Source organism: Schistocerca piceifrons, chromosome 9, assembly GCF_021461385.2.
Source record: "Schistocerca piceifrons isolate TAMUIC-IGC-003096 chromosome 9, iqSchPice1.1, whole genome shotgun sequence".
Taxonomy (NCBI): Eukaryota; Metazoa; Arthropoda; class Insecta; order Orthoptera; family Acrididae; genus Schistocerca; species Schistocerca piceifrons.
The window spans coordinates 86722261-86745630 of record NC_060146.1 but is presented as its reverse complement, the minus strand read 5'-3'; the positions used below and the strand labels follow the sequence as shown (position 1 = coordinate 86745630).

Below are 23370 nucleotides of genomic sequence, written 5' to 3'. Positions count from 1 at the left end.
GTTAATTTAAAGTCATAGGACATATCACATACCACAACACTCTCACATTGGAGGGACTGTTACCACACACATGTCCTTTTTAATAAAATTTGCTGGCTACGATTATATCAATTCTATAGCGAGAGTATTTCTAACATTAAAAGATGTGTGCTTCAGTCATTTGCTGGGGAAAGAAGTGAGCTTTTGCACATCTATTAGTGGCTTTAAACTAAAAAGCTAAACATAATTCCACCGAACATAGTGGCATGTAATCATATAAAAAAAGAAAAATCAAGCAGCCAAATAGTATCCTCCTTATCATTAATATTACACAACCAATTAATACTTACACTGAAGAATGTTCTGCATACTGTGTTCTACATATTCTTTGAACGACAATGTTTTTGAGTGTCTGGAATCACATATATCTTCTTCTGAGACAAAGTTCTTGAGCTTAAATTCTGGCCAAATTTATTAACAAGGATCTTTTAAAATCCTTCCGGAAAAGAACAATCAGTGCCACTGACACTTAATATTAATTAACAGCAGTTTGTATAATGGAGTAGTCGCTAGTTCATTACTTCGTACATGTCTATTTTCCAAGAGTATGAAATATATGACACCAAAGAGTTGCTGTTTACCTTCCATCAACACTTGCAAATAAATCCTACATTACAAAACACACGTCTCTCCTGGTACCAACGCCAACCAAACTGCAGGATTCCATTTCCTTCTCGTCTCACACTACAGGCCAAGTTTCTGAAATAATGCTGAAATGGCAACTGATTCAGGAGAGTTCCTACAGTGGTCCACAAAATAAGGGAGAAAATCCTTAGGGACAGAAGAGCACGACAGTGCTTCGGCCATGCAGATATACTTATGCTCTGATTCACCCGCAGCACAGCAAGAGTGCATTTGCAATCTCGATGGCGCAGCGGCACACCAGTACACCCGACAGAGGCAGCGTATAGCTCAACGGGAGCAACACGACCGAAGCCGTCGCTTACCGAGTACATGGCCTTTTCCTCCTCTTGCTCACGTGCCAGTCTCAGAGACTCCTTTTCTTCAATGTCCTGGTTGAGAAAAGAGAAGAAATCGTTCCCATTCATACCGTATGCGGCACCGCACACGTTGAGCTCGTGTGCCTGCTGCGGGCCAATTTGACTGACGTCCACACACAGATCTGGAATAAATGCCCTCTGCTCCTTTAGTAAAAATAATAGTTTGAACATATTTTTGAATTGAAAGCATTGTACACAGAAATATACGAAATCAGATTTAGTCAGCTATACATACAGCATATTACAGATAGAAAATATTACAAACATTTTGATACATGACCAAAACAAGTATTCAGATACAAATGACAGAAGTAGTAGCAGTCAATAGGTATGTGAACAAGATTTAAAGAGTTTGTAAAATTCTCAGGTGTCTCCCAAAATTGTGTCACAAGTTTGGAGGAGCAGCAGTCATCAGGAACCACCTGAAGACAACATAGAGTCTCTTTGCCTGAATATCACGAAGAACTTACGATGTGACCTGGACCGAAACTGGAGAATTCTACAAGTAAGAAATATCCCAGGAAAACATCAGAGCACATTGAAAGTGTTCCTCACCTTCAGGGCAATGTCCTTCTTCATAGCTATAGTTCAACTAAAATAGCTTTGTGACTGACATTTCAGAGTGTCAAGTAGTTGGGAACGGGTGTCAGCCACTCACAGCAGTTCCTTCAGATCCACTTGCTCATATGTTGCCTGCTCTGTGGTCATAAAGAGCAGAGCCTTCCCAGGCACCAATAAGAGGCAGTGCCTCGCCAGGCAGTGCAAGCTGCAGAGGAGGAAGGGGAAGTATTGTGTGTATCGCCATCTTTACAGCTGCTGGATCCTTAACCACTGCCTCACACTACTATTTTTTTTTTTTTTTATTTTTGTGTGCTCACGACTATCGATCACATTAGCATGGGCCACGTAGTGTATGAGCTGGCAAAAGTTATTTTTATCACAAAGTTATTTTTATTGAATTATAACTTACTAAATACAGTGTGGTGTGTGTGCGTGTGTGTGTGTGTGTGTGTGTGTGTGTGTGTGTGTGTGTGTCCGTGTAATTTTTTGTTAGCTCTTGAGGACTCTACTCCCACTATTATCTGTATTCTCCTCACATCTTTATATTATCACATTGTGTACAAACGGATGTGATATAAACCAGACACACAAAATACTGCACACTTTCCAAAAATTTTGATGTGACTTGCAAAACAACATTATGAGCTGAAGTTACAATTTTGTTAGAACATTCCCTCCTTTTGGAACAGGTGTAATAAAATAAACAAAACAGATGATTTGAGGAAATTGATGGGGGTGGGGTGAGGTGATAAGATCTGTCAGATTAAGTAGAAGCAAAGGCAGATGCAAAGGCAGACGCAAAGGCAGACACAAAGGCAGTGGTGACAGTCGCAGAATTTTTACTTGTGCTAATAGGGTGGACGAGGGAAGTTGAATAGATCTATATACATACTTAAAATGTAAATTAGAGTGCACAGTGGAGGGTACCCTGTACAGGATGACACAGAATAATGAGAATGTTTAGATCAGATTAGATTAATACTAGTTCCATGGATCATGAATACGATATTTCGTAATGATGTGGAACGAGTCGAATTTTCCAATACATGACATAATTAGGTTAATTTAACAACATACTTAAGTTAATATAACAACTTTATTTTTTTGTTTTTTGTTTTTCTTTATTTTTTATTTTATTTTTTTCTTTTTTTTTTCTTAATTTATATCTAAAAATTCCTCTATGGAGTAGAAGGAGTTGTCATTCAGAAATTCTTTTAATTTCTACTTAAATACTTGTTGGTTATCTGTCAGACTTTTGATACTATTTGGTAAGTGACCAAAGACTTTAGTGGCAGTATAATTCACCCCTTTCTGTGCCAAAGTTAGATTTAATCTTGAATAGTGAAGATCGTCCTTTCTCCTAGTATTGTAGTTATGCACACTGCTATTACTTTTGAATTGGGTTTGGTTGTTAATAACAAATTTCATAAGAGAGTATATATACTGAGAAGCTACTGTGAATATCCCTAGATCCTTAAATAAATGTCTGCAGGATGATCTTGGGTGGACTCCAGCTATTATTCTGATTACACGCTTTTGTGCAATAAATACTTTATTCCTCAGTGATGAATTACCCCAAAATATGATGCCATATGAAAGCAATGAGTGAAAATAGGCGTAGTAAGCTAATTTACTAAGATGTTTATCACCAAAATTTGCAATGACCCTTATTGCATAAGTAGCTGAACTCAAACGTTTCAGCAGATCATCAATGTGTTTCTTCCAATTTAATCTCTCATCAATGGACATACCTAAAAATTTGGAATATTCTACCTTAGCTATATGCTTCTGATTAAGGTCTATATTTATTAATGGCGTCATACCATTCACTGTACAGAACTGTATGTACTGTGTCTTATCAAAATTCAGTGAGAGTCCGTTTACAAGGAACCACTTAGTAATTTTCTGAAAGACAGTATTGACAATTTCATCAGTTAATTCTTGTTTCTCAGGTGTGATTACTATACTTGTATCATCAGCAAAGAGAACTAACTTTGCCTCTTCATGAATATAGAATGGCAAGTCATTAATATATAATAAGAACAACAAAGGACCCAAGACTGACCCTTGTGGAACCCCATTCTTGATAGTTCCCCAGTTTGAGGAATGTGCTGATCTTTGCATGTTACGAGAACTACTTATTTCAACTTTCTGCACTCTTCCAGTTAGGTACGAATTAAACCATTTGTGCACTGTCCCACTCATGCCACAATACTTGAGCTTGTCTAGCAGAATTTCATGATTTACACAATCAAAAGCCTTTGAGAGATCACAAAAAATCCCAATGGGTGGTGTTCGGTTATTCAGATCATTCAAAATTTGACTGGTGAAAGCATATATGGCATTTTCTGTTGAAAAACCTTTCTGGAAACCAAACTGACATTTTGTTAGTACTTCATTTTTACAGATATGTGAAGCTACTCTTGAATACATTACTTTCTCAAAAATTTTGGATAAAGCTGTTAGAAGGGAGATTGGACGGTAATTGTTGACATCAGATCTATCCCCCTTTTTATGCAAAGGTATAACAATAGCATATTTCAGTCTATCAGGGAAAATGCCCTGTTCCAGAGAGCTATTACACAGGTGGCTGAGAATCTTACTATCTGTTGAGAACAAGCTTTTAGTATTTTGCTGGAAATGCCATCAATTCCATGTGAGTTTTTGCTTTTAAGCAAGTTTATTATTTTCCTAATTTCAGAGGGAGAAGTGGGTGAGATTTCAATTGTATCAAATTGCATAGGTATGGCCTCTTCCATTAACAGCCTAGCATCTTCTAATGAACACCTGGATCCTACTATATCCACAACATTTAGAAAATGATTATTAAAAATATTTTCAACTTCTGACTTTTTGTTCATAAAGTTTTCATTCAATTTAATAATATTCCAAATTGTTTTAATTTTATTATCAGAGTTGCTGATTTCAGACATGATACACATACTCCTGGATTTTTTTAATAACTTTTCTTAATATAACACAGTAGTTTTTATAATTTTTGATAGTTTCCGGGTCACTACTCTTTCTTGCTGTCAAATACATTTCCCTTTTCTGGTTACAAGATATTTTTATACCCTTAGTAAGCCATGGTTTGTTACAAGGTTTCTTACGAGTATATTTAACTATTTTCTTGAGGAAGCAGTTTTCAAATGCATTTACAAAAATGTCATGAAATAAATTATATTTTAAATTGGCATCAGGTTCACGGTACACCTCATCCCAGTCTAACTGCTGTAGGCTTTCCCTGAAATTTGCAATTGTTAAATCGTTGACTGAACGTACTACTTTGGAGGACTGTTTAGTATTGCTGAATGGAGCTATGTCATATATTGTAACTAGCTGTGCACCATGATCAGAAAGACCATTCTCAACAGGCTGAGCATTTATCTGGTTAAACTTATCTTGGTCTATAAAGAAGGTATCTATCAGTGAGCTGCTATCCTTTACCACCTGAGTAGGAAAATCAATAACGGGTGTCAAATTGAAAGAACCGAGTAATACTTCAAGGTCATTTTTCCTATTACCCTCTTTCAGAGAATCTACATTGAAGTCCCCACAAATAATAATTTGCTTCCCCCTGTCTGACAGATAGCACAACAAGGAGTCCAAATTTTTCAGAAATAGATGAAAATTTCCTGATGGGGACCTATATACAGTTACAATTATAAATGTGCCTTTATTTAATTTAAGCTCACAAGTAGTGGCAGCCATGGACAGGTGACAGCACTGCGGGTTTATGACAGTTAGCAAGTAAACAGTCTGCCATTTCAATAATCACGGATCAGTGGAACGGACAACAGCGTGCATTACCCATAAAAATGTTTTATAAAAACAATAATAGTTTGGTAGTGGTGCAGAGGTAGTTTCGACGTTTTTATGATGTAGGACATCACGATGCCATTCCATCTAAATGCAATAAAATCTTGGATTAATAACTTTGAAGAGACTGGATCTGCCCCCAAGAAGAAACCAACAGGACAACCAGGAAGTGTGCGTTCTGCAGTGAACATTGATGATGTACACGAATTTGTCTTACGGAGCCCACGGCATTCAATTTGTAAGCAAGCAGCAGTGGTTGGAATGTCCTGGGACAGTGTTTGCAGAATTCTTCATCTTGATTTAAAATTTTATCCATAGAAACTACAGATGGCAATCAATGGCATATGTGCAAGAATTGTTTGGCAATCGTGTCATCTCAGGATTTGGTAACAATCCCTGGCCCCCTAGATGGCCAGATTTATCCGTTTGTGATTTTTTTTTCTTGTGGAGCTACCTCAAGAGCAAAGTCTAAGTGACTTGACCAAGAACCCTGGATGAGTTAAAACAGAGAATTCGGGACGCAATTCACAGTCTCCCAGCTAAGATGTTGCAGTGGTCAATGAGGAATCTCAACAGCAAATTTCACGATATATTTGTATAGGACACCACCATCTAAGGGACCTAATTTTAAAAAAATGATAAATGCCATCAATGTTTCGTAAATGGAAAAGTTATAAGGTTTCAATTACTATGAATGCAATTTCTTTCCTTCATCACTTCTACTTGGATTGTGGAAATGTTCCTGTTTTTCTGTGTCACCATGTATTACTGCTAGTCATTCCCTTTCCTTGTCCACTAGGAAATGGAGTGAGGGAGAAACAACAGAGCAAATGCTTCCATACAAGCCCTGATTTCTATTATCTTGTCTTCGCAGTCCTTAGGAGAGAGATACATTTATGGCAGTAGCATCAAACTGCAATCTGTCACAAACATCAGTGCTCTAAACTATCTCCATTGTGTTTTGTGAACAGAACATCTAGTCCACAAAGGGAATCTGATTAGAGTTCCCACATGGAGCATTTCCGTAATACTCACTTGTTGCTTGTTGACTGAACCTACCAGTAACATATCTAGCAGGATGCGTCTGAATTGGTCGATGTCTTCTTTCAATATGAACTTGTGGAGATCCCAAACACTAGCAAAGTACTTAAGAATGGGTTGCAAAAGTGTTCGGTACGTGGTCTCCTTTATGGATGAGTAACACTTTCCTAGAATTTTCCCAATAAACCACAGTCACCCTTATGTGTTCATTCCATTTCATATAGCTACACGATGTTAAGGAAGCAAATGCAAAAGAGTAGGAGTCTATTAATCGTCAGCAGTTCAAACATATGGCGAATGATGGTATCCCATGGGGAAAAGGCAGCAAGAGACACGAAAGGACACCAGGTGCATGCCTGGAGGCCTCATCAAACATGCTGAAGAGGCTATTCCAGCAGCCATTGAGGGAACAAGACACAATCAACTGCAGATTGTGGCACACGTTGGGAGCAAATAATGCCTGTCGTCTGGGGACTCCAAGATCATACTTGGGTCATTCCAATGACAGGTACAGAAGGTTGAGAAGACCAGCCTTGTGCACGGAGTTTCAACAAAGCTCACAATTTGCAGCATTTTCCCCAGAACTTTTTTCCCTTTGGTTCTGAGGCATGCACACAAGGTGTTTTTTTTTTTTTTTTTTTTTTTTTTTCGATAGTTGTAGGAAACCCAGAAGTATCAGTGTAAGATTGCAAGAAATGCCTCCCACAGGTGGAGGTATTACAATACTAATGGTAAACTGGTGAAGCATTCACAACAAAATGGCACAATTTGAAGTGCTCCTGAAAAGCAGTGAAGCTCACATAATACTAGATACAGAAAGCTAGTTGATACATGACACTGACAGCAGTGAGATTTTTGGGCAAAATTTGACTGCATATCAAAAGGATAGGCAAATGGGAAATGGAATTGGTGTATTTGTCACAGTAGACAAAAAACTCAAATTCACAGAGATAGAAATTGATGCTGCATGTGAGATTGTCTGGGCAAAACTCAGTATCCAGGACGTGCATAAAACCGATAATTTGATCCTTGTATCACCCAACAGACTCACCTCCTGATACAACCGAAAACTTTAGACAAAACATCAGTTCATTTGCTCATAAATTCTCCAATTATACTGTAATCATCGGTGAAGACTTTAATCACTCAACAATTAATTGAGAAAATTACAGTTCTGTTAGTGGTGGTCGTGATAAGACAACCTGTGAAGCCTTAGTAAATGTCTTCTCTGAAAACTATCTAAAAAAGACAGTTAGGAAATCCACTTATGATGGAAATTTATTGGATCTACTGGCAATAGCTAGACCTGATGTCTTTGAGTGTGTCCACATCGAAACTGGTCCCAGTAACACAGTTGTGGCAACAATGATTACCAAAGTACAAAGGACAACTAAAACAAACAGAAAGATATGTATGTTCAGAAAACTTGATTAAAACATCAGTAGTGACATATCTCAATGAGGAACTTGAACCTTTCAGCACATGCCAGGAGCACATAGAGGAACTCTGGCTCAAGTTTAAAAGAATAGTTGACCATGCCCTGGATAGATACCTACCCAGAACAACAACTCCTGACAGGCGAGATACTCCATGGTATACAGGCACTGTAAAGAAACTTCAAAGGAAACAGACTACTGTGTAATAAGTGTAAAAGAAAGTATAGGCCTATATGTAGAAATTTTGAATGTAATACATTTGGCTATCATAAAAGCAATGCATGAAGCCTTCAACTACCATAGAAGAACATTGTCAAATATCTTAAAAAACCAAAAGTAATTCTGGTCATATGTTAAGGCTGCTAGTGGCACCCAAGTTAGTGGCTCGTCCCTACCGAATGAGAAAGAAATTGAAATCGAGGGTAGCAGAGATAAACTGAATAACTTAACTCCATTTTCAAATGACTCTTTACATAGGAAAACACAGGGGAATTGCCCCAATTTAATCCTCGTACCACCGTTAAGATCAATGAAAGAATTATTAGTGTCAGTGGTGTTGAGGAACAATCGAAACCATTAAAACTGAACGAAGCTCCAGGGCCTGATGGAACCAGTATCAGATTCTACACTGAATTTGCGGCCAAGTTAGCCCCTCTTCTAACTATAAGGTATTACAGATTCCTTGAACAAAAAACTGTGCCCAGTTCTTGGTAAAAAGCATAGGTCACACACACCTACAAGAAGGGTTGTAGAAATACCCCACAAAACTATCATCTAATATCCTTGACATTGATTTGTTGTAGAATCTTGGAACATATTCTGAGCTCAAACATAATGAGATATCTCGAACATAATGACCTCAATGCCAACCAGCACAGATTTCAAAAACGTTTATCATGTGAAACCCAACTCTCATTTTGCTCACATGACATAGTGAAAGCTTTGGATCGAAGCAACCAGGTAGATGTAGTGTTTCTTGATTTTTGAAAAGCTTTTGACACAGTACTACACCTACTCTTATTTTCAAAAATACGGTCATATGGGTACAGAGTTAAATTGGCGACTGGATTGAGGACTTTTTGGTACGGGGGAACCAGCAAATTATCTTGAATGGAGGGGCATTATCAGATGTAAAAGTAACTTCAACAAAGTGTGCGCCAGAGAAGTGTGCTGGGACTCTTGTTGCTCATGTTTTAAATTAATGACCTCACAGATAATATTAATAGTAACCTCAGACTTTTTGCAGATGAAGCAGTTATCTGTAATGAAAAACGGTCTGAAAGAAGCTGCATAAATATTGAGTCAGGTGTTGGTAAAATTTTTTGAAGTGGTGCATAGATTGGCAACTTGCTTTAAATGTTCAGAAACGTAAAATTGTGCACTTCACAAAATGAAAAAAATGTGGTATTTTATGACTATAACATTAACGAGTTACTGGTGGAATCGATCAACTTACACATATACCTGGGTGTAACACTTCGTAGAGATACGAAACGGAAGGATAACATTGGCTCAATTGTCGGTAAAGCAGGCGATAGACTTCGGTTTATTGGTAGAATAGTGAGGAAGTGCAATATGTCTACAAAGGAGATTGCTTACAACTCACTCGTGCAACCAGTTCTAGAATACTGTTCCGAGTGTCTGGGACCCGTCCCAAAAAGTACTAACAGGGGATACTGAACATGTACAGAGAAAAACAGCACGAATGGTCACAGGTTTCTTTGATTCATGAGATACTGTTACAGAGATATTGAAGGAACTGAACTGGAAGACTCTTGAACACTGAAATAAACTATCCCAAGAAAGTGTAATAATAAAGTTTCAAGAACCAACTTTAAATGATGACTCTAGGAATATACTACAACCCCCAGGTATCGCTCACATAGAAATCATGAGGATAAGATTAGAATAATTACTGCGCGCGTGCGCACGCACACACACACACACACACACACACACACACAGGTATTCGTATATTCATTCTTCCTGCACTTCATATGTGAATGGAACAGAAAGAAATCCTAATAACTGGTATAATCACATGGTGATTGCAGTTGAAGTTTTTACACTTAACAGGGGCCCTACAAAAAATGAGTGATCACAGGACAATGAAACTTTGTGAAAACATTTGTAAGGACATGTGGAAGAAAAATAACAAATAAACTATTGAAAGAAATACATTTTAATTTCTGCATGAGAGTGTTACATGGAACAGAAAGAAACCCTAATAACTGGTATAATTGGGTGTACCTTCTGTCACGCACCTTACAGTGGTTTGCAGAGTACAGATGTAGATGCAGACACGACTGTGTCAAGCAGCACGCCACTAATATAGGATTGTTTTCCCCACTCCTCGGTTTTAATTTACACTTTTCTACATTTAGAGCAAGTTGCCATTCATCACACCAATTATAAATTCTCTCCAAGTTATCCTGCATCCTCAACAGTCATTCGACAATGACACTTTTCTGTACACAACAGCATCATCAGTAAATAGTCACAGATTGCTTCTCACACTGTCTATCAGATTGACGTCTACAGAGAATGGGAGTGGTTTTATCACACGTCCCCGGGGCGCTCCTGACAGTACACTCGTCTCCGACGAACTTTCTTTTTTTTTGTCCCCACAAAAGGTCTTTGAGCCAGTCACATATCTAAGAACCTACTCCATAAGCTCGGATTGTTGCTAAGAGTCTTCAGTATGACACTGTGTCAAAACTTACCCGGAAATCTAGGAATAACCTGCACTGGCTAAATTATGCAAAACAAAGCAGGACATACATGGTGCTTGCAGTTGAAGTTCTGACACTTAATAGGGGCCCTACAAAAAAATGAGTGATCACAGGACAATGAAACTTTGTGGAAACATTTGTAAGGACATGTGGAAGAAAAATAACAAATAAACTATTGAAAGAAATACATTTTAATTTCTGCATGAGAGGGTAACATTTGTTAACTATGCGGTATGTTTATGTTTCAGGTTACAAATGTTGGTCAATGTGATAATCATCTGCATCCAAGACAGGCTGGAACCGCACTAGAGATTTCATTTCACAATGGTACACAGCACTTTTCAAATGGCGAACACGGAAAGTTCGACTGTTGTGACACAGAGCATGCACTGCTCAAACATTGTACGTCACATCCAACATTCTCAGCCACGACAACAGGAACTTCAACAATTTGAGGCACAATTGGCCATCTGCCTCTTCCAGTAGTAGTTCTCAAATCACCAGTTAATTAGAATTTCCAAATTACGTTCTTGTCTCAACCCTAAGTGACGGCACCAGTACCTGTGCCTAACAGCTAGTGATGACATTAACGGTACTAATGACACAATCCGGCACTGCACAGTCTTAACACCACTCCTATTAAGTCACATACCTGTACAGTAGATATTTTTCCATCTACACTGGCTCAAGCAGCAAAAGTTTAATTGTAACTACCCTGTAGCAAGAGAAAAACAAATGACCATTATAGACAACAGTCACTAGATCAGTACAACTACAGGCTACTAATAGAAACAAAAGAAATAATAACAACAGTGTAAAACAAAGTGAGTAAATGCTGTAACAAGCAAGCACAACAATCAGCACTCTAATGGATAGGAAAAAGGGATAAAATAAGCTCAGGGCCAAATGAACATCAGGAGACAAGATAACAGATAAGAAAGAGGGTAGTGATGAAAAGGAGACAGTGTGTCCGGATAGCACACACTGCAAAGCAACCACACGATCTCCCCTGGGTCCATTGTGGAGTGTGTGTGGTGGAGTTTATGGGCGTTCAACTTTGAGGTCATCAGCGCCCTGACACACATTAAAAGGAACGAATGTGGACAGACCTAAGAAAACTGAAGCACACACGCAAAGAAAGCAGGAAAAGAAAGAAAATGCTATATAAGAAAGTAAAACCGAAGAAAAGGGAAAACACAGCAACAAGAATGCCACTGAAATTGTCACTGGCTGGCTACTTACATAAAATACAGGCGAGCTTGTCACACAGTGAGCAAATTAAAATCCTCTCCCTAAAATCTTTGTAAAAACATTTGACATGGCACAGAACTTTAAAACTTTAACCACATTTGTCCGAGTGTTGCCTAAAAGAGTTGACAGGTCCGCTGGCAAGTCAGCCGCGGCCCGCTGGTCAGAAAAGGGGTTATGGGCGTTCAACTTTGAGGTCATCAGCGCCCTGACACACATTAAAAGGAACGAATGTGGACAGACCTAAGAAAACTGAAGCACACACGCAAAGAAAGCAGGAAAAGAAAAAAAATGCTATATAAGAACGTAAAACCGAAGGAAAGGGAAAACACAGCAACAAGAATGCCACTGAAATTGTCACTGGCTGGCTACTTACATAAAATACAGGCGAGCTTGTCACACAGTGAGCAAATTAAAATCCTCTCCCTAAAATCTTTGTAAAAACATTTGACATGGCACAGAACTTTAAAACTTTAACCACATTTGTCCGAGTGTTGCCTAAAAGAGTTGGCAGGTCCGCTGGCAAGTCAGCCGCGGCCCGCTGGTCAGAAAATAAAACGCAATCCAAGAAAACGTGGTGCACAGTGACCTGGACGCCGCAAGCACCACACATTGGAGGGTCTTCTCGCCAGAGCAGGAAGCCATGCGTCATAGGGCTGTGGCCTATTCGAAGCCGAGTGAGGAGAACCTCGTCCCGTCGATGGGGCTGAAAGGAAGTACACGACACACGCGTTGTGGGCTTGACTAGACGGAGCTTATTGTCAGTCACTTCCAGCCACTCATCCTCCCACCGACACATGACTCGTGAGCTCAACAGCGAGGTGAGTGCGTGCAAGGGGATAGCACACTGAGATACGTGTGGATCGAGACACGCCTCCTTGGCTGCGAGATCTGCCCTTTCATTCCCAGCAATGCCGACATGCCCCGGAACCCAGCAGAAAGCTACAACCTTCCCCAGTCGCTGTAGTCAGAGGAGGGCATCCTGGATGGTCTGGACTATTTTATCTGCCGGATACAAACGGTGCAACGATTGAAGGGCACTGAGTGAATCGGAACAGACAAGAAATTTAGGAGAGGAAGAATGTCTCATCTGCTCCAGCGCCCGCAAGATCGCAGACAATTCTGCATCAAAGACAGTAAAAGTCTGAGGCAGTCGGACCTTGAGGACACGATCCATAGTGGAGCCAACATCACCCACTTGTTAAGTTCAGTAAGGTTATCTCTACACAAACAAATGTCTAGTGTTTGGACGAACTTCTGTCATCAGCAATTTAACTGTCACTTATGTATAAAGGTCACCTCAACACTCCTGCATCCATTACCAATTTCAGGTATACGTGTGCATAATGTTCCTACAAATTTTCTTTTATCGTTAGATCCCACATCAGTCTTTGATATTTGCTGGAATCTGACACAAAATTCCTGCATTCATTTACTGTACATTCTCCCGGCTACAAGCCCCTTTTCCACTTCATTTTCACTATTTTCATAACTGTATCTTCCACTCATTTCCGTATCCCTCCCAGAAATTCCCAAAACACACACACACACACACACACACACACACACACACACACACACACCTCCACTGCTTTCTGAATCAGCCTCTACTTATCAATGTCTTTTTCTCGCTGTAGCTCAATACTGATAATACACTCGTCAATGATAAACCACTCATCTCTAATGTAAACGAAATCTAGTTTTGAAATTCCTATTCAGTTCACTGAAAGAACTCCAGCCTATTTTTAATTTTCTGTTCATTTCTTTTCGAGTCTATCCATTAGTGTTTTCAAATAACCTAGTTACAAAAATTTCTTCAAAGGGCTTTGTAAATTCACAGTTACTCTGTACTGTTTCCTTTTCAATATGATGGTCACACATTACTTGAGTTTTATCACACTTGATTTTTCTGGCCCACTTTATGACTTTAGGTAGATCCGCACTTGCCAGAATGGAACGTCAAAAATTCTGCAGCCTTTCACAGAGGCCATGAACAGGAACTGAGTGTCAAAGTTTATCAAGAAGAAAGTTTTGACTTTGATATTGGTAGGGAGGAGGATGGGGAATCTCGTCACCAGCTAACATCAGAAGTTAAACTATTTGCTCACTCATGTTGCAGTAGTAAATTTCATGCTTTTGCTGCTTCTTAGCTTTTAGTTTATTTCTTAAAATACATCATAGTCGCCACTGACTGTATAAAATATTTATTGTTACTATTGCAATTTCGGCCTTATGGGCCATTTTCAAGTAACACTGCAAAGTCACATTCTGTCAGATAGTTTTATATTCTGACAGAATGTGACTTTGCACTGTTACTTGAAAATGGCTATAAGGCCGAAATTGCAATGGTAACAATAAATATTTTATACAGTCAATGGCGACTATGATGTCTTTTAACAAATATTATATGACTGTGAATCCCAACCATGAGAAGTTAATCACATGAGAAGTTTTTAGTATATTATTTACATTTGTGTCCATGACAAAATGGCGATGTTCCATGATGATTTCGATATCTGTTTCCACTGAGTGTTCTTCCAGAAGAGGGTCCAGATATACGAAACAGATATATGGACAGAGAAACAACATACACTGTGTATAAATAAGGACATAAATTGATGAAGTGATTTCTGCTAAATAACCTTTTTTAACAGCAAAAAGTCAGCTCTAATAAACACACAGTTCTTTCTGAAGTTATGTGGCACTAAAAAAAATTGTTTGGACAGCATTTTTCTTGCTGTTCCGCTTGTTAGCAGTTTGCCATACAAAGTTTATCAAGAAAATCCATTATGAATTTGCTTTGGCCATTAATAAACTATCACTGCTAGTTCTTTAGTTCTGATACTATACTCTAACTTTCTGCATCCCACGTGATATCTCATAACTTCACTTTCACAGTTTAGTAGTTGGCTAACCAAAGTGATATTGAATAGACATTCCATCTATTCTGGAGAAACCACAATTTGATGGTGATGTCACCTGCTGGACTGATCCATTCTGTTGATGTCTACTGTTAATCGGCCTTCATTCTGTTAAGTTCCTCTATTACTTTTTAAAGTTTGTCTCCATTAAAGACAATCAGCAAAATTGAAGTCTTTCAGATATGTTCCATTAACACATGTTCCTTTTTTCCCCATTTTAGGAATATCAGACTTTCCTCTAGGGTTACTGGATTAGTTCTGTTGGTATCTGATTTATCATTACCTGCTTCCTCTCTCAATTCGTACTCCGCACTACCGCAATGAACTATAAGGAAAGCTGTATTGTTGAACATTAGCATATGATCTACTTATTAAGGGGAGGTACTGATGAAATTTCAATCCAGTCATAAACAAGTTGCAGGAGCTGAAAATTTGTTTCATATCTTGGCATGCAACGTTCATTGGGTAAATCCAATTTGCTAAACAATTTTTCTTCATGCAGTTCATGGAGTTGTTGGTTATAATAGAATGTATTCACAAAAAGGTTTGAGGTAAAACGTTTTATATTGGATGGAGGTGCAGCATTTTTTTATTGTGGCCATTTTCTTTTTTCTTCTTTTTTCCAAAAAATCTGAAGTATAGTTAGTTTTCTGTCACTAGGTAAATACAGACAGTGCAGAAATTTAATTGAAACATTAATTTTACATGACTATGTCCATAATATATGCATAATCTGCACACACATCCATAACCATGTTTTTTATGTGCTTAATCTAATGTATATCCAGAATCAATGTAAGTGTAACTACAATTTACAGTTTCTTTTCTTTTATTTTTGTTCCAGAAGGATTTACGTTTGCACTGGACCTAACTGTGAAATGGAAAGTAAAAATCTATGAAGTTTTCTGGTCCTAGATGGGTGGTGGCAGGGTGTGAGGTTCTTAGTGTGAGGAGGTTATCAAGATTCACATACAGTTCAATTACTTTACAAAACTTTATTCATAAAACGATACATACATATAGTCTTGTGGTAATGCCCCACCAGTCTACCAACTCTAATGTGAAGCGGAAGCCCGGCGATTGCTAGCAGCACAGCATCTGGTGGCCAGAAAAGACACACTTTTATTCCTTGTGGCCAGCTATACCTATGGGCGACAACCCGCCCACGCTGACGTAGCGGAGACAGAAATGTGCTTTCTGTGTTGGAGGGTGAATGTTCATGTGCACTACTTCAGCACTCTCTTACACATTCTTTGATTTCACAAAATATCAGTAACTAACAGTATCAAACATACCTCAATGTAAGGGACAATCAGTAAATTGTTGTGCTTGTGAAGAAAAGATGGAAAAATGCGACAGTGAAGATAACGAAACTTTCAGATGAGTCGCCAAAAATACATCGTATGAGAAAACCACACATAAACAAATGATATTTGACACTCTTTCTAGGAATAGAGTTGAAAACACACAATGTTGCTAGTACGAGCAATGAAAAAACACAAAAGCATTGGAGGAAAGACAGACAAATTTAAGTACATGCTACTTGATTTTTCAATGTTTCATCATTATTATAAAAAATGAATTGTACTGATTGCGACCAAAGTACCTTGAATTTTGGGTTAGACCCGATGACGTGCTGAGGGGTTTTGTGTAGAATCACAATAAAGTGTTCTTATTGAGAAATGAGTGGAAATTAATCTTCAAAATCACATATTAATATTTTGAGATGATTTTTCAAACAAAATACAAGCAGAGCTCCTTTTGATGTCTAAATATGAATCTCACATTTATATATGCAGAAAGAGGATACTCTAGCGTTCAGCAGTTCACAAAGATTATGAATGTACGACCTTTCTCCTGTGATATTCTTCAAGAACATGTACAACATACAGAAACTACTGTTGATGAAATCTATGAAAGTCATTTTTGATTAATGATGGTTAATAGTAAAAAATGTATATAAAAGGTCAGAACTGGATAGTGATTGTGAGCTTACTGAAAGTGACTGATGAAGATTCAAATTTTTAGAATGAGCTCATTCATAATGATCTTGATGCAAATGTAAAATTGGATACTGATAACGAGCTTGTTAATAAATTGTTGTGAGGACAATTCGCAAGTGGATTCCCATTGTGAGCTTAGTGATGGTAATATTGGCAACAATGATATAATAACGCAAACTTCACATGACAAAATAGATTTAGGTGTGAATTGATATTGTTTATGGCCAACAGAGGTTTCTGATCAAAAGTTGGTTTTGGCAGCGTTATTGTTTTGATCACAGGATACAATGCCGATTTTGATATTGTTACAAAATTCTGTCAAACATGTGTGGTTACAGCAACTCAGTTAGGTGAAGATTCACCAGAATTTCATTTCAGGTTGGAAGGGCAGGCCAAAAAATGTTTCATGAATCAGTCAGTATACTCTGGTGCAACAGAACCTACGATTGCTGAAAATATATGGAAACAATCTAAAAACTGTGGATTTCGATAGACCAAAGTGGTTTAAGACGGTGATTCAAAAGCTATCAATCATGTCACATCACTGAATATTTACGGAGATAATCATGAAAAACAAAAGGAAGAACGCAAAAATGTATTGTATTGCAGTAAGTCTACACAAAATCTCTTGTTTATACATAGATATGTGTACATATCTACTTCATATCCCTTTTGTTTTCAATATTTATATTGCAAAATTCACATGGATACATTCACAACTCATACTTTTTTCAGGGTTTATGCTGATAGAACACAAATTGTGAAAGAAGAAAGAACCACAAAAGTTACACTGGCTGGCCAAGGGTCATGAACAACTAAAGGACACTACAATAAAAAAAAAACTTGCAGAATATTTAAAAAACAATGTATAGAAATAAAGGTGATATGAAGGTATGTAAAAACATACTTTTCGATATGATTGACATTTTATAGCAACAATTATGCCAAAGAATTTATTATTTACATAATATGAAAGATACAATATAAGCATCAATATATCATTGTGCTTCTAATGATAAAAATCTTCAACATTCTCACAGGCCGAAAGGAGACTCATGATAGTGGTTTTATCATCAGCATTGGGGAAAGAAATTGAGCTTAGGTCTCATGTTTCTCATATAAAGACACAATTAAATCAACTTTTAGATAAAATACTGCCTCTTGACAGATACTCACTTGACTAATGAATTGCTACTAACACAATGTGCTTGATGTTAACACAAAATGTCTATGAGAGTTTAAACAGCATTATACAGAATAGGTGTCCCTAAGAGAGCTGGGTTTCTGCGAAGAGAGTACAAGTAACAACTCCTATCATCATTTGTGGATATAATATTGTGTCTCGGAGTTATTTCAGAAATACTTACAAAAAATTAAGACTAAAATGTGCACATTGAGCAGCACAAGCAACTGCAAAAATGGGCTAAGTAGCAATGCGGAAAGTTGAAGCGGAGGAAAAAAAAAAAAAAAAAAAGTTTGTCAAAAAATTGATTTTGGCATGTATCAAACAGAAGAAGCAATACTCTGAGATGATGGTGTAAGCTACTGTGATGGATTATTTTGCTGTAACTGCATATTATTATAAATACAGTGTGCATGTGCTGCAATATGTAAATTGAAAATAAAGAACATATTTTTCAAATGTATCAAGTCATCTTTTATTTAATTTTCCTTCATACTGGGCCAAATATTGTATAATGTTGCAGTAAATCTATTTTACAATAAATTCTTGTCACGTATCATAAAAAGAATTTTTATAATATATCTATACTTAGTATTAAAAAGGTCACCATACTTCAATTTCTTTGACAAAAAAATCAAAATGGCCAAAATGAAAAAAATCCTACTACTCTGTTTATTTTAAAAATTTCGTGATAACCAACAAATGGATTCACTCACTGAATTCAGCATGCGAAGATACATTATGAAACAAATTTTCATCTCTCTGCAATTTTTATCGAATTTTAATGCACTGTTTCTCGAGCACTAGCAGTACAGATTTTGTCAATAGTAAAAGCTTTTTCAGAATCTACAAACTCCATGCAAAACTGTTCCACTGCACAATTTTGTTCACAACTTGTATATGATTGACTGTGGCCTATCAATCTGTACAGCTAGCTTGTTCTAATTAAAATCCAATGGTTCCCACATCTTTTATACATAATTTTTCTCTCTTTATGGCAGGAACACTCAGCAGCAAAAGTGCAGGTCAAAAAAGGCAATTATGAGACGAACTTTCCAGAAACGACTCTTCTTGTGTTAGTTACCAAATTAAGGACTTCATCTAGAAGATTTGTTATCTGTTCTTACCAATATGTGTCACATTGCTAGACAAGGCTAGTGGACGTTGTTTTAGCTTTAGAATGTGTCATGCTGCTTAATTCTTCATCCTTTCAGTGAGTAGTAATCTATCCTCGAAGATACTGTCCACCCTGGATTTTCCAGCACTATACAGGGCATAGGCAAAATAATGTGAACAGTGTTAGTAATGGGATGGTTGTGTTTGACAGTCAACAACACAGGTAAGGCATGTGTCACACTGGACTGTGTGTGTTCAGTACAAACTAGGCATCAGTGCAGGTTGTTTATGAATAGTGCACATTTCATATTTGTATTCAAAGGCCAAAGTCCATGTGCAATGAAAGACCCAACAAGAGTTCCAAAGTCGGCAGATTGTGGGGGCTCCAATTAGCTGCAGCATTAGTAACCGAGACAGTCAACTTATTGGACGTTTCAAGAGCAACTGTTTCAACAGTCATGACAGCTTACACAAAACATGGAAAGACATCATTGTGTAATCGTAATAGTGGGCATAAATCAAAACTAAATGACAGAGAGCGTCATACGCTAACACAAATTGTGTCAAAACAACACAAAACTACGGTGGCTAAAGTGACTGCAGAGCTCAATATCCATCTTCAAGACTCTGTACCTATTGACACTGTCTGCCGAGGACTCCATAAAGTGAATACTCATGGACAAGCTGTTATACCAAGACCATTAGTGATGACAACCAATACAAAGAATCGTAAAACATGGTGTCGGGAGCATAAATCATGGACATCTGATTAGAGAAAACACTCATATGGTCTGATGAGTCAACACTTTCGTTATTGCCAACATTGGGCTGGATTTTCATCTGGAGAACATCAAAAGAAGCCTACAATCCTGATTGCTTGAGTCCATCAGTAAAGCATGGAGGTTGGAAGTGTGATTGTATGGAGAGCCATGTCATGGTATTCTGCTGGTCCCATCATTACTCTCTCAAAGGTCATATTACAGCCAACGATTATGCGAACATTTTAGTTGATCAGGCGCACCCCATGATCCAAATATCGTTCCCCAACAATGACGCCACATTTCAGCATGTTAATGCACCCATTCACACAGCCTGGAAAGCACAGTTGTGGTATGAGGAGCATGCACCTGAACTGCAGCATCTTCCCTGGACTTGAACATTATCGAACCCTTGTGGGCGGTATTGGAGCACAGACTCGAGAGCAGATTTCTGCCTCCCTTGTCACTACAGGAGTTAGAAGAGGTTCTGATTGAAGAGTGGTAGAACATTCCACTAGAGACTATACAATCGTTATATGCCAGTATTCCAAGAAGAATCGCAGCTGTATTACAGGCAAATGGGGGTCCAACACCTTATTAATAAACCATTCCCAAGTAAATACAGGTGTTCACTTTATTTTCCCTATCCCCTGAATGTATCACTTTCACAGGTGGACCTCTTACCCATTTCAACAGATTATGTCAGAATCTGAAACAACTGATGGTACACTGTGTGTGTGTGTGTGTGTGTGTGTGTGTGTGTGTGTGTGTGTGTGTGCGCGCTCACACAAAAAGTTTTGTGGAGTGTTTAGTTAAATGTGCAGAAGCTACAAGATATAGGTATGGGTTACATCAATAGAAAAAATCTGACTTCCTTCCAGAACTACTTAATAGCAGGCAGTACAGATTGATGAGGGTAAGAGTACATGGCTGCATCACTGGCAATCTGCTGACATGGATAAATGTTTAAAAAAGAACGTTTCTGTTCGAGATGACTGGGCAATTGTACGATATCAAGATGTTATAAATACCATGGGGGTATTTTAAAGTTTAATATGAAAGTGAAAACTATAACCAATAATGTGCAAGTCTTATGTTTACTAACATGTTTAATAAATTTTAAAAGTTCATACTAAATTCAAACAGTCACAAAATTGTTACGCAAACTTGCCATTGTAGTTGTTTTCGTCTTCAGTGCAAAGAAGGGTTTGATGTAGCACCCCACGATAGTCTATCTCGTGCAGGCCACTTCATTTCTTCGTAACCGTTGCAATCATCATCCGAGTGAATCTGCTTACTGTTTTACAGCCTTGGTCTCCCTCTACAATTTTAGCCCCCCTTTTCGCTCCATTGCCAAACTGACAATTTTTTGAGGTCTCAAGAAGTGTTATCAACCAATCCCGTCTTTTGGTCAGGTTATTTCATAAATTTCTTTTTTCGCGCATCTTCATTAGCTATTCAATCTACACATCTAATCTTCAGCATTCTTCTGTAGCACCACACTCCAACAACTTCTATTCTCCTCTTAGCTGACAGCCAAAATTGGGAGCAGGTCCATTCCATTCTCCTGCCTCTGCACTTCCTGATTTCTCTGCTTTTACGTCCGTGCTCTAACTGTCCACATCAGTAGTTTCAGTCTTTTTGTGTTTTTAAAAGGAGCATCTTCTGTTGATGTGTGCATCCCCACACCTACCATCATTGCAAGTTCTGTTGTATTTATAGACTGTTTCAAGGACAGGGGATATCCTGAACCTCTATCTGGTTCTCTGACCTCTTTTCTAAAGGCTGCTGTCAGAGTGAAGGTGATGTGTTTGTCCAAAGCATGTGATTTTTGTAGATTACAGCACAGTCAAGCAGAGATATACTGCAAAAGCACTGGCCGAACATTCTACATTTTCCACTTTGATCACAGGAATTGACAATTCGTTGGTTTCACTATCCCATAGTAATGTATGTTGTACCATGGTAAACGCGCTCTCTCTCTCTCTCTCTCTCTCTCTCTCTCTCTCTATCTCTCAGTAAACTAATACTGAAAAATGCCTCATATATCTGATGATAAGATCTTATCACTGTGAGACTTACAACTGATAACATTTTGCTGTTATATGTACAACATGCTGCTCAAGACAAGTCTTTATAATCAGTACAATGACACACTGTCCACCTACAAAGTTTGAAAAATTGCCAATATTTTGAAGGATTCCAAGTGTTGCCAAATCTGACTTCCTCAGGCATTTGTCTTGACTGATTATGGATCTGGCAGTGAATTAACAATATTGTCAACACAACTACTAGTTTCAGGGAGATGAAAAATTGCTTATATTAACCGATTGTTAATAGTGTTAATGTAATTATAGAATGACTGGCCTCATTCGTAGTAGCCAAAGGATAAAGAGATGCGGGTTACAGATCACACAAATAGTAAAAAACGCATTATCTCTAAGAAAAAAATTTTACAATATTCTAGCCAAAAGCAGTAAAGAGTGATGAGACTAACAGTTCTTATGTGTGTCAATGGAAATCTGTTGACACATTACGGATGGGTCTCAAATTTACTCATTTTTCGCACACCATTTGTTACAGGTCAATTTCAGGATACCGTATTTACTCGAATCTAAGCCGCACTCGAACCTAAGCCGCACATGAAAAATGAGACTTGAAATCAAGGAAAAAAAAAATTTCCCGAATCTAAGCCGTACCTGAAATTTGAGACTCGAAATTCAAGGGGAGAGAGAAGTTATAGGCCGCATCTCCAAATTGAAAAAAAGTTGGTCCATTGTAATATGAGACACAATTTAGGTCGAATGAATGATGATACAGCTACAGTAGTTAGGTTCAAGTCATAAGCTAAGCACTTAAGCTTTACCAGGTAGCCACTGCTATGCGTCAAACGTTCCGCCCGTATTTATACGGGTACCCTTCCTTTTCCACGTGCTTCGTCTGGTTTGAATTGATTGCTTATTTTTGTTTGATATGATAAGTGCAGTTTTCTTTGTTATAGGTGTTTACGTCAATCTAAGCTGAAAATGCATTACTGTACTGTGCCATGCATTGTTTGTCGAATTCTGATAGTGCGTGTTTACGGCCTGTCGCCGTTCGCGGCATGGCTTGCTTTTGTGCGCGCTACCGCCGCATTTTTAAAAAAGGAATCGTCTCATTAGCAAAACAATGGCAAGAAACTGCTATTTGTTGTTACTTACAGTGCTGCTTTCTTTGATACTGATCAAAAAGAACCAAATAATAGACTGCGTATGATAGAACATGTCTGAACGAGAGTTTAGCGAAAATTTTTCTGCGTTTGAAAATCTTTGCAGGCGCCTCTTTAGTACATTACATTCTACACAGAAATTAGAGTCATCTTAGATTTAAAAATCTAGTCAGTTGCCATGCTTCATTTCGGACTGTATCACTATTAAGCATAAGAATAATACGAATATAAACATGACATGATATGTATATTCTTCCGCGTTTGCTGTTGTCTCACTCTAGTTTCGTAGTTTATCAGGCAGACA

The 23370-nt window shown here is 38.0% G+C and overlaps 1 protein-coding gene across 1 annotated transcript in view; it reads right to left on the bottom strand.

The window, feature by feature from the left end:
• The window catches only part of LOC124717201 (CLK4-associating serine/arginine rich protein), a 132500-nt gene that overhangs the window by 78764 nt on the left and 30366 nt on the right, over positions 1-23370 (bottom strand). The window contains exon 6 of the mRNA XM_047243980.1: positions 987-1162. Coding sequence (XP_047099936.1) covers positions 987-1162 — 176 coding nt within the window. The remainder of the gene's footprint in view (positions 1-986; positions 1163-23370) is intronic.